Source organism: Anser brachyrhynchus (assembly GCF_964034855.1).
Source record: "Anser brachyrhynchus genome assembly, chromosome: Z".
Taxonomy (NCBI): Eukaryota; Metazoa; Chordata; class Aves; order Anseriformes; family Anatidae; genus Anser; species Anser brachyrhynchus.
Genome location: NC_137697.1, coordinates 63,618,668 through 63,630,836, shown reverse-complemented (window position 1 = coordinate 63,630,836; position 12,169 = coordinate 63,618,668). Strand labels below are relative to the sequence as shown.

At 37.6% G+C, this 12,169-nt stretch overlaps 1 protein-coding gene across 3 annotated transcripts in view; it reads left to right on the top strand.

Moving 5' to 3' along the window:
* The window catches only part of LVRN (laeverin), a 42,135-nt gene that overhangs the window by 21,227 nt on the left and 8,739 nt on the right, over positions 1–12,169 (top strand). For 2 of the 3 annotated variants that reach the window (XM_080574910.1, XM_080574911.1), the window contains 6 exons: positions 965–1,041; positions 4,578–4,717; positions 6,198–6,253; positions 7,730–7,883; positions 8,690–8,784; positions 9,483–9,590. In XM_080574910.1, the coding sequence (XP_080431036.1) occupies positions 965–1,041; positions 4,578–4,717; positions 6,198–6,253; positions 7,730–7,883; positions 8,690–8,784; positions 9,483–9,590 (630 nt within the window). The remainder of the gene's footprint in view (positions 1–964; positions 1,042–4,577; positions 4,718–6,197; positions 6,254–7,729; positions 7,884–8,689; positions 8,785–9,482; positions 9,591–12,169) is intronic. The other variant, XM_080574912.1, reaches the window with a different exon arrangement.

Below are 12,169 nucleotides of genomic sequence, written 5' to 3'. Positions count from 1 at the left end.
GTTCCTGGTACTTTTGAAGGCTGTGCTGCATATTTAGATACCTAAAAACAATGATAGAAGGAGCTGTCTTTGGTCATCCACTTGGGAAACTCACGGCCAGAGTTTGAACTTCTGTGAAATTCAGCATTTGTCATGAGCTTTGGGATGTATGGAGAAAGTCCATGAGATGAGTTATCACCTAGGGAAGTATAAAGGGGAGCATAACCCAAAGCATTTTTTTCCTGGCTGCTGTTGCTACTCATGCAGAGAGCGAAAAGCAAAATTTTGATGAGAACCATAGAGTTTCCTTTGCTTCCAAGCTCCAGGAAATGTAGAAAACTAGTCCAATCAATGTCTTTGGCTATCTTAGATAAGGAGTTCCAAGTTACAAACATCATGTCTGTTACTCTAGTTACAGCAGGAGGCAATACCATGTGAATTTAAGCAAATCCAGGACAAGTATTACAGAATTTTTCATTTTCATTAACAACTTCAGGCTGTCATAGTTTATCTGTTTTCACTGGGAGATTTAGATTCCCTCAGAAGGGAAATTAAAGTCATCAGAATTACAGTTGTATTGCTTGCCTGGAGCCTGTTTTAGTAGGTGCACTTCTGAAAAGAATATTTACAGTCTCCAGAAATAAGGTGAAGTGTAACAAGTGGGGAAAATAAAATTATCACCTGGAGAAGGACAGCCAGAGCACAGGGATGCAGTGATATAAAAAAGGTCTGGCACAGAACAGTCTAAATATGAGTGCCTGTTTAAATCCAGGCTAAAACTCCTTTATCATCAATGAACCTAAGTGCTGATCCAGCATAAGTACCACCACCTGACACTGTTTTGTGTATCAGAGAGGAGAGATGGTAGATGGAAATTCTTGTAAGAACTCATTTGCATTTAGTTTAGCAACATCAAAGAAGTTTTTTGTTTGTTTCTTTTGTTTTTTAAGCAAAATAATTAATTATATTATCTCTTTTTGTTAAGCAACACATGGATTGTTCCTATTTCTTGGATGAGAAATGGATCATCAAAACCTCTAATATGGCTAGATAAAAGCAGCAGTAAGTAATGTATTTGTTCACACATGCTAAAACCAACATGACAAAAACATGCTTAATACTTCTTTAAAAAAAAATACATATTTGAATTGCTTAGGGAGATATTCCACTAAAGTCTACATCTAACTGTTGTGTTAATTTTAATTAAAATAGCAATACATTTTCAAATAAGTTAACACATTTTTCTCTATGTTGCATCAAACTTCAGTTTGTTTTTAATAATATGATAGAATCTCTATTCCTGTTATGAACCTAGATTTCCACAGTAATTTTAATTTTGTCATTTTGTACACAAATCCAAACTTCAAGCTCCTCACGCTTCTTTATTAGTTTTACGTTAGCAGATCCTACTAACATTAAAGCGAGATTCTGAATATAGGTAGCATCTCAGAGTTTGTCTGTGATACATCAGAAAATGATCAAGCTCAAGAAGTAAATATGAAAACTGAAAAAGATTAAAACCAGCTGTGTGAAGAGAAAAAACATTGTTAAGCACGGATATCTGTAAAACCAGAAAATGAGCTTTTTCAACACTGTGTAATTTGTTTATGCAAATTTAATGCAAAAATAATCTTATCAACAGCATAGAATTCCAAAAGGTTTTAAGAGTTTATAATAAAAAAGTGAGTTTATAGGTATCTCCACTCAAATACAAAATCCAGTTTTCTCATTCTAGTGCTTTCCAATAAACATCTGTATTTTTTGAGAAAGAAGAAAAGTAATAATTAGAATGGGTGAATTAGTTTTCTTTGGTAAGTCACCCCTCAGCTCTATCAGACCTTGAATCAGTTACAAGTAGGTGCACAGACTGTTGTGTTCATTGAATGCTTAAGAGCAAAACTACAATACAGTGTGTGTGTTTTTTCACTCTCTGCCCTCTGTTTGCAATGGTCTTACCCTGTTTATTAGGCAATAAGATAGCTTGAGTGATTTTTTCACAGTATATGGGCAAATAAATAAGCAATCAGTGGATGTTCCAGTGAGGTGAAAAATCAGAAAATTTATAGGAAAGAAGTGTTAAGCACTGCTTGCTTGGAAGGACTAGTGTTACATGCTAGCTTATATTATTGAAATGACAGCAATTCCATTTCCTCACCCATTATGTGATTTAAGAGCTACAGAAGAATTTATGAAATAAACATTGTGTTGCATCTGCCTGAAGGAACTACAATAAAGTAGAAATTCAGTCTTTAAAATGCATTCCACTAGTATTTGAAAGCCATGTATGAAACTTCCCAGACACTAGACTTCAGCCAAGTGACTTGCTTTCAAGCTTGAAGATTAAAAAAAAAAAAAATCTGATATCTTTTTTTGACTTTTTGATGTAGAGATAAACCAGATGGTTCCTTACAAGGGTAAAAATGTTGAGATATTTTTCAATTCTGCTACCAATTCGCTCCTGTGAGACTGAAATGGCTTCTGGTTGAGAACTTCTATTATTGTTGTGATTCAGAAGTGTTCATGAGCATGGTTTGGGTAAATGAAAATGAGGGATTTGGTATGAAGTACTGGTTTGCCTAAAATTTTGGAATAGCTTCTGCAGTGATATAACAATACATAAAAAAGGAAAAATTCAAAAGTGATGCCGCGTATTTTTATTTTTGCTGAAAAGAGCTACATGGGAGCTGATTTCTTTTACTTCTGAACAGGTTAAATTGAGTCGTGAGCTCCAAGCTGTCAGTAACCAAGCACGTTCTTTCACAGCTGTGCTATACAGTGTTAACAGCCTGTCCTGTTGGTTTAAGGCTTCTCTGGCAATGTCTAGATACTTATCTTCTGCTAATACAATTGCATTGGTCTCTGGCAGGTAAAGACACAATCCCTGAGTGATGCACATCTGTTCAGTGAATGGCGAAACACAAGCAAACCATGCTGCTGCGGTAGAACATGTTTCACTTGGCCTGGGGGTGTAGCTTAGGAATGGGCTGCATCTCTGAGCATAAGTCTGCTATCTTAGATGCATCTAAAAGTCCTTCTGATGATTAGCAGAGCATCGAAATAGTATATGGAAAACACTGCTAGTGCCATATCCTAGCCACCATGGTCTTTTAAATGCTTAAGTTAGTAACTGTCATGTGTGACATTTTCCTTTTGTTTTATTTGTGAGAATGACTCAGGATGAATCCTGTAGTACTTGCTCTGTCAAAACACACAGTAGTCCCTGCCTTCTCACCAATACTGATTTATTGTCTTATGAGAGTTTGCCATCTTCTTAAACCAAGCTGATCATACCCAGTTGAAGCAGAGTCTGAATCACCTTAAAGCCTTCAAGGCTGCTCTGTTCCCTCACAGTGCCCTGTAAGCTATCAGGAGCAAATAATCAGACAAACACCTAATGTAGGCAGTAGTGAAATGAAACAACTGAAAAAAGGAGACTTTAGGATGTGATGTAACTCAGCAGGACTACAGGACTTTTATTTAAAGTAATCTTTTTCAGTTGTTTGCCTCTCACATAAACCTAGCTGTTTTGTTTTTCTTGATCACCTTTTATATAAATTCTAGTAGGCAGCTGTTCTGTTGGGTACTGAAGGTTGTGTTTTGGAGGAACACTGGGAGCAGCGGGTGTGTCAAGGGTGCATGTCTTGGTATGTGGAGGTATTGAATCATAGAATGAATCATAGAATGACTCAGATTGGAAGGGACCTTAAAGATCATATAGCCCCAAGCTGTTTACTTTTAGATGACCTTACAGAACTCTCCAAACTGATTCTCCCACTCTACTCTGCATTGGTGTGGCCTCACCTCGAGAACTGTGTGCGGTTCTGGGCAACACAGTGTAAAAAGGACATAAAACTATTAGGGAGTGACCAAAGAAGGGCTATGAAAATGGTGAAGGTTCTGGAGGGGAAGACATATGAGGAACATTTGAGGTCCCTTGGTTTGTTCAGCCCAGAGCAGAGCAGGCCGAGGGGAGGCCTCATGGCGGCCTGCAGCTCCCTCACGAGGGGAGCGGAGGGGCAGGCGCTGAGCTCTGCTCTCTGGGGACAGCGACAGGACCCGAGGGAACGGCATGGAGCTGGGACAGGGGAGGGTCAGGCTGGGTGTTAGGAAAAGGTTCTGCACCCAGAGGGGGGTCAGGCACTGGGACAGGCTCCCAGGGATGTGGTTACAGCACCGAGCATGCCGTAGTTCAAGAAGTGTTTGGACAACGCTGTCAGACGTAGGGTCTGATTTTTGGGTGGTGCTGTGTAGAGTCAGGAGCTGGACTCAACAATTCTTGCAGATCCCTTCTGACTCAGCATATTCTGTGATTCTGTGATTCTATGGACTGCCTACTAGCCAGTGGTTTAGGAGAAGCATGGGTCTTCAGCCCGCCTTTTGCCATCTTCAGAGTGCTCAGTTCCTGAGGGGTCAGGTGGATGTTGAAGTTATTCTTCTGTGCAGAGCATAGATCACAAATGCACCTGCTTTTGTTGATTCTCATTGTGTCCAGCCTCAGACCTCTGTCACAGGGGATCATTGAGTCCACTGTTCATAAATGCAAGAGAATTTATCAGGGTGCATAAAATAAAATAATACTTTTTAATATCATTTTACAGATTTTTTTCCTGAAATGCAAGTGTCAGAATCAGAATATGACTGGATCTTGCTAAATGTAAATTTAAGTGGATACTACAGAGTGAACTATGATCAGTTAAACTTAAAAAGATTAGTACACTTGCTTGAAAATGATCCAAAGGTAAGATCATATTTGTTTTTTTAAAACTTATAAATTGGCTTCTTTCCATGTATTTCTTCTTGCAGTTCTTACCAGTAATCACTTTGATGAAAACCTGGAACAACAAGAATTCATATATATCACATAAGAACAAATGATCCACCATGGCATGACTAAAGTCACTGGCAGACTTCCATAGTGGAATAGGAACAGGCCCAAGTAGTTTCACATAAGCATTAAGTTGAAAAATAGCATACATAAGATGGCATTCTGTCTTGAAAGTTGTCTTAACGACTTGTGGATCTTCCAATATCTTAAATTTGGCTTGAAGATTTATCAGTGTGAATGTATGACTAAGCTTTATCTGCTGTTAGGTAAACACGGAGAGGAAAGTTAGGAGAAAGTTTTTATTTCCACATTTCCTCAAAGCACTGTATTTCTGCCAATGAAACAGCAACAACAAAAAATGCATCTGATGGAGTTTTTGGGTGTTTTGGGCTTTATGTGTGTGTGTTGTGTGAAGAATGTTCTGAGAGGTTCCAGACAGTTCTACCAGGGCTCTTTTAGTCCTCTGTAGACTATACAACACAGAGGAGATTTCATGTCACCTCTGACTTGCCACAGCATGGGCTGGACGTAAATGAGGCATAGAGCAACCCATCCATACTGCCATATATAGGGTTGCATAGCATTTAATGTTTCCAAGACCTAGAGTGAGAGAGAGGCTCTGGTAATAATATCGGTTCATTGGTTTTGATAACAAAGCTGAGAAAGTTTAAGCTTTCTGAGTCTGGGGCACACACTAGTAATGTGCAGTCAGATGACTTATCTGGGAGGTCTGAATACGAGGCTAATCAGAACACACAGGTGTGACCAAGCCTCTCTGTGGCACACTGGCTTCTTTTTTCTAAGCTTTTCTTTCACAGCAAATCTAAGTCAGAACGAACTGCTGACTTGGAGCTGTGCTTTGGTACTGGTTGGTGCTAAGGTTGGCTAGAGCAGCAGCCAAGCCTTACCATCATGGAAACAGGGAGAAGATGAAGAGGGATCAGCATGAGCTGTAGGCAGAGACTCACCCACAGTCCTTCCTCAGTAAGGTAGTTAGTGACGGTTGTCAGACACTCCAGTCTGGACTAATGTGAGTATGTATTCTGAATTGAAGCTTCAAAAGGAAAAAATGTGCCAGAATGATATAACAAGGCTATTTTTAGGGAATGTACAGTTTCTTTATTTTAATTTCAGAATGCAAAGAAGAAGGTCTTGAAGTTCCACACATAGTGTTATGCAGTTGTATATTTATATATATATATAAATGCTCCTAAAATCACATAAACAACTTCATCTTAAAATACAGGATATGTTTTAATATGTTTTGTAGAAGATTTTGGCTTAGGAAAGATGTTAGGGACATGTATTACACATATGAAACCTAGTACAGTTTTTTTTTTAATTCTTAATGATGTGTTTAGATCTATTAACACTGTATTGATGCTTTCCGCAGGCTATTCCTGCTGTCAGCAGGTTCCAGCTCCTAGACGATGTTTTTGCATTGACACAGTAAGTATGTTTTGCATATGTCAAAGAAACTAATTAAAGTACATGATTTCATTTAGCATTCCTGTTTCTGCTTCTTTCATTCCTATCCATATGTGCCTCATAAGAACAACAGATGGTTCAACAAAATGGGAGGGTATGAAGTATTCACTACATTCTTCTGTCAGTGTTGAGTGATTTTCAAAATTTCTTTTAAAGTGTTCCATCTCTTAGCAAGTATTTTAAATGATGGCACCGTCATGAATGTTTTAGGGACTAACCTAGATTTGTTGTAATAGAAAAAAAAAGTCTGAATGAAGATAGTGAATTTTCCTTTTCTTAGTTTATTCTGGGGAACAAACAGCTGTGCTGTCCTGTGTCACTCATAGTACCTCTTTCATTTCCTCTGCTGGTGGATGAGTTCGTCACTCACGTCTTGGCAGAAAAAGGTCACATGGTACTTGCACTGTGGGTGCTACAGTTCTGTAGAAAATCACTTTAAGATAACCCAATTTTACATCAGTTTTCCTGTCACTCTTCCCTCCTTCTGAAAGGTGGGCAGTTCTTAGAGGAGGTTCATGTTTAGAGGCTGCAGGACCATGCTGCTGGAGAGCTCAACAGTACTGTGGGAAGCCAAAGACATAATAGTCCTGTGTCTCAGTCATACCAGAAACGCCCAAACCATCAGACATCTAAGATGTGGGAGGTCACCTAGGGAGGAGGTGGCCAAAGCACACTGCCACCCTTTGAAGCCTATGGAGGTGGATCTGGGAGCAAGAAGTCAAAATTACCTTTATTCCTCTTGTAAAAGTGTCCTTTCTCATAAGAGAGCTCAAGCCTGGCACATAATATGGAGAGTAACTGTGAAGTATTGAACTATGGTCCTGTATAGGCATGCTAGAAGTGTTTCTGTTCTGGTGGATTGGGGCTTGATTTTTTTTTTTTTTTTCTGTGGGAAAGAATGGTTTCCATGCTAGCTTCATGCTAAGGTACAGAAATGCCATGCTGAAATTGCTAATCCCTGGGATAGTGTGCATGCGATTTAAATTGTTTGACTTTTATAATGATGTTTATTCCATGAAAGAACCTGTACTGCAACCTGTACTGTTGTCTAGCAGTAAAAAGATAAATGTGTTAGAAGTGAAAACTGTGTTTTGTTTTTTTTTTCCTGCGTTTTTTATCTAGTGAGAATGACACGTGCTGTAAATGTGCTTAGACCTAATCCTGCAGACACAGCCACAACTGAATCTGCATGCGGCTGTGCTTACTGCCATGATTGCCCCATTACTTGGATAGCGGCATTGTGCTCTGCAATAAATGGGTGGAGAGTTAAGCTCTTAAATGATGAACCATTGTTTTACATTTATTTTAATTTTCCAGTGTCTTCTCCAGTTCACTCCCCACCCTGTATCATCAGTTTCATAAATAAACAGATATTCATGATAGATAGTTAATGTGAATAAGTATGCTCAAATATGAATGTTTTTTATCTTCAAATAGGTTTGGATATATTCAGATTGAAACAGCACTTGAACTAACAAAGTACCTTGCCAGAGAAGATGAACTCTTCATATGGAATGTGGTATTGTTAAATCTAGTGCCGGAGAATTTGGAAAGTACTCTGAAAAACTATGAAGTATATCCACTTTTAAAGGTATCTCATTTTTTGTTAGCAAAGATACTAGCCCATTTAAATAAAGACTAAACCGAGTGCTTTATAAATTCTCATGAAAGTAACAAGTATGATGGGTCATAGTTCTTATAATTCCCTTTGCATTACTTTGCCAACTTCTTTAAATATGAGGTTCTTATTTGTACATACTAGTAAATGATGAACATCACTACATTATGAATAATTCTTACTATAAAACAGAAATATGTTCACATTCTTAATATTAACTTTGATCTTAGGGTTTTGTTTTGTGCTGTTTTTGTAAAACTGAGGATCAGGAAAATCTACATGGAAAGTAGGAACTGGCTTGGGAAACTAAATGAGATGATTCTTTCCCGTATTTGTTACACGAGATGGTATTTTCTTATTTATTTATTTGACTGCTATTTGACTGTACATTTGTTTTAAGTGCAATACCACAACAGTGATTCTCTTAAGTTCTTAAAGTGTAGGCATGTTTAAAATATGTGAGAAGAATATTTTTCTTTTGAGAACTTTTTTTTTTTCCATTTTTTTTCCCGGCTTATTCTTTGAGAATGAGCATTTATTTTGTTTGTACTGAGATCAAAGGTGTTTGTGATGTGAAATAGTAACTTCCCACTTTGAACAGTACAAGTGTGTTGAATTTTATATAGATTATTTTATATACTTCATTTTTAATGTGCTATATTGTCAAGAAATGAATAGTGATAAATTTTTAGGATAAATCAGAATAAGTAGAGACAAACACAGTGTAATAAAAATATGCATCTACATGAAAATAATTTTTCTTTCCTTTCTTTTAAAAGAAATACCTTTTAAAGAGAATGTTGCCAATATACCATTATTATGCAGGTTTTATTCGTCAAAATGTTGATGCTTTGGAACCTGACTATTTTGCACAGTAAGTATTCCATTTTTCTCAGAAGTTTGGACTGACATGATTGGATCTGATACACTGTAGTTCACTTTTATAAATTTAAATAGAAGATAGAGAAAAATGGTCTAATTTGAATGCAACTGAATTGTTATCCTTACTGTCCTTATGTGTGTGTTACTTGTGATGATACTTCTAATGAAAATGCAGTATCAGGGTTGCTTGGGATATTCTTAGTGTATTTAGTGAGCATAAAAGATGATACCTTAATGATCTGAATGGTAGCTCTTGTTTATTGGAGAACAGGTGCAACACGCTGCTGCTATTTGGGGAAAATCCTGTAGCAGTGAACTTCAGATGTGATTTATGGATCAATCACTAGAGCTTAAAATAGTCCTTTTTGCATTGCAATTGAAAGCCACAGTCTTGACTGTCAGAATGATTGAGACTAGGTGCAACTAGAGCAACAGTGCTATAAAGCACACATAAAGCTAATAAATTTTAGAGTACATGAGTAGCCTCACTAATATCCATGACTACTGATGTCAGGAATCTGTTATTAGCAATTTCCTTTTTTTTTATATTTTATTAAACTTCAAGTACCTTTAGTAGAGGTTCTCCTGGGTTAACAGCACCATGTGCAAAAACTATGGTCACGCACAGTTTGAGTACTCCAAATGTGGAATACCTATATTTTATTCTTGCTATTTTGGCTTCCCTTCAAGAGTGTATTTGGAAAAACTTTTTGCAACAGCATGCTGGTTGGGTCTCCAAGACTGTTTGGACCTGTCATCTGAACTGTATACTAAGTGGATGGACAACACTCAGTACAAGTAAGAACAATGATGAGGTGTGCATGTGTAACTGAGGTGGGAAGTTAGTGGGCTATTACATGGGGCAGGCAGAGAAAGAACACTGCTCATTCTCCACAGACCTACAGAATTTGAGAAAAACAAACAAACAAAAAACCATGTCAAGACAAGAAAACGAACATAAAGCCTCACGACTTCCCCAAATCCCAACTTTATATTGATTTCATAATTACTGCTTTTTACATACAATTTACAGACCATAGTCTGTTTAGCCTCATAAAAGATGAAGCTCAGATTAGGGCTTAAATCCCATACTGTCCAATCCCTTTTTCACAGTACAGCCTTCGGGGCATCACATATACTGACTCAATTTCTAGGCTTCTCTAAGTAGTAGAGAGTGAAGCTATGTTTGTATGATATGGGTTCATACCCATATCATTTGATGGGTGAACCCATCACATCATTTTGCATGTTCTGTATTTGCATGAACAGGTGCTGGGATGGGCTGCCAGCTCTTGTGCTGAGACTGGAGCTTAGTGGCTAGGTTTCAGCTTTGTGAGAACGGAGTCTGGGCTCTAGCAGGATCAGACTTTCTGTATTAGAGTATTGCATTGTTAAAAAATATTACAATGTATTGAAATTCTTATTCTCTTTTCCTTCCTTTTTTTTTTGATTTTTTTCTATGCAATAATCATATAGTATTGGCACTGGTGAGTGAATATTTAAAGTTTATTTCTTCTTTTTATTTGTTATAGTGGTAAAAGGTTAATGTTTTGGTTGTTAGTCCTGCCTCTGTTGATATGTGTGACTGGCTAGCTGAACTGAACTTGTATTTGTATTTTTTATTAGCCTTTTAGTGACCACCGTCATTTTTTAAAAAAAAAAAAAAAGTACTTTGGAGATGAAGCAAAAAGTTTAAATGGGCTAAACACATTCTGGTATGTTCCAGAAAGAACGTTTGTACTATCCCACATTAACAGCAAGAATACTATTCTGAGCTCTGAGACTATTTTCAAAATAGTCACCCATTTTCCCCTGTTAAGAATACTCAAAATTAGTTTTTGCTGATGGAATTCTATATACCTTATCTGAGTTCAAGAGCTGACAAGTCTAAGAAATATTAGCTGATCTGGTTTTGTATTACATGGAGGAAATTAATTTTGCTATCTTTTTTAGAACTAAGATAAGTTCAAAGAGACTTGACAGCATTGAACTTAGCATGGCTAAAAATGTGGAGAAATAATGCAATTATTCGTTTTATTAAGTGAAAGAAATCACACTTTAAGGAAAAAATCGTATGAGATAGGAAACTTCTTAGGTTTCAAATGACAAATTGCAGTTTCTGTTCAGTTAAAGAGGAAGCTCTTCATATGCTGGATAGAAGGGGAATAGGGCACAATACACTTTTGACTCATACTTCACAGAAAAGGTCCCTTTATGTTACTTTATGTTACTTGTGCTCATATGTTCTCCATTCTGAGAGCAAAAGTCCTAACAGCACACACGCGAGCACCAGGTGTGTTACCATACCCTGTAGGATCCCCACATCTGTGTAAGTCAGTAGTGCTTCTCCTTTTTACATAAGGTAATTAGCTTTCAGCTGAACATTTCCAAAGAGTTCCTGGCCTTGCAGAACTTAACTAGACTTGATACGGTGCATTTTTATCTGTTTGTGTGTGTGTGTGTGTAGGTAAGTAGGTAGGTAACAGGCCAAGAGCCATGATTCCCATCCAGTTTCTCAGTTTAGCTAATTTTTTGCTTATACTGAAGTAGACCTCTCTAAAGTAGTGTTGTAAAGTAGTGTTCTCTGTTGCACTCAAAGGTTATGAAACCACAATGTCACCTCTGCAGAAGCTCCAGGAAAATGGCAACACCTAATGCACCTTCTTTCCAAAAGTTTTTTTGCATCTTCCCCAAGAAGTACAAATTAGAGAATCCTGGAAGGCCAGTAATCTCAAACCACACAGCTATTCTCAGAAAAAAATACCAAGATTAATAAACCCCATCCCTCAGCAAGCATAACCCCAAACTCCAAATTTCCCTTGTGCCACAATGGGCTTCCTCTGTGAACTATACAACATAAGTGACTTCAGGGCCACCTTAGTTGTCACCAGCCAGTAAACCAGTGTCCCATAGCGTGCTGCCTGTACAGCCTGCCTTGAATAGCCAACATCAGAGCTGCAGCCAAAAGATATACAAAGCTTATCTATTTTATGTTCACCCTCAATGGCTTTACACTCAATAACCAATGTATTCTTCAAACTAATAAAACAGCTGCAGATATCAGAATAGCGGTATTTTAGCCAAGGCAGTTTTTCATGAAGCATCTTGAAAAGAATAGTTTAGCTAATCATATACCCTATTATCACACATCAACCTACTGTGGCCTCTTTCCGCTAGATTATGAAATGGTTATTAAAAACATTGCTAGACCCTGTAACTCAAATAAGATCCAGAAGAATTCCTCACAAAAACATCCCTTATCTTAACATAACCACTCAGTTCCAGCAAGTATCAATGTTAGTGGCAAATTCCCTATGCTCCAGCACATATCCAGATAAAGCATTCCAACACTTTCTGTTATGCCAGTAAAATCTCCC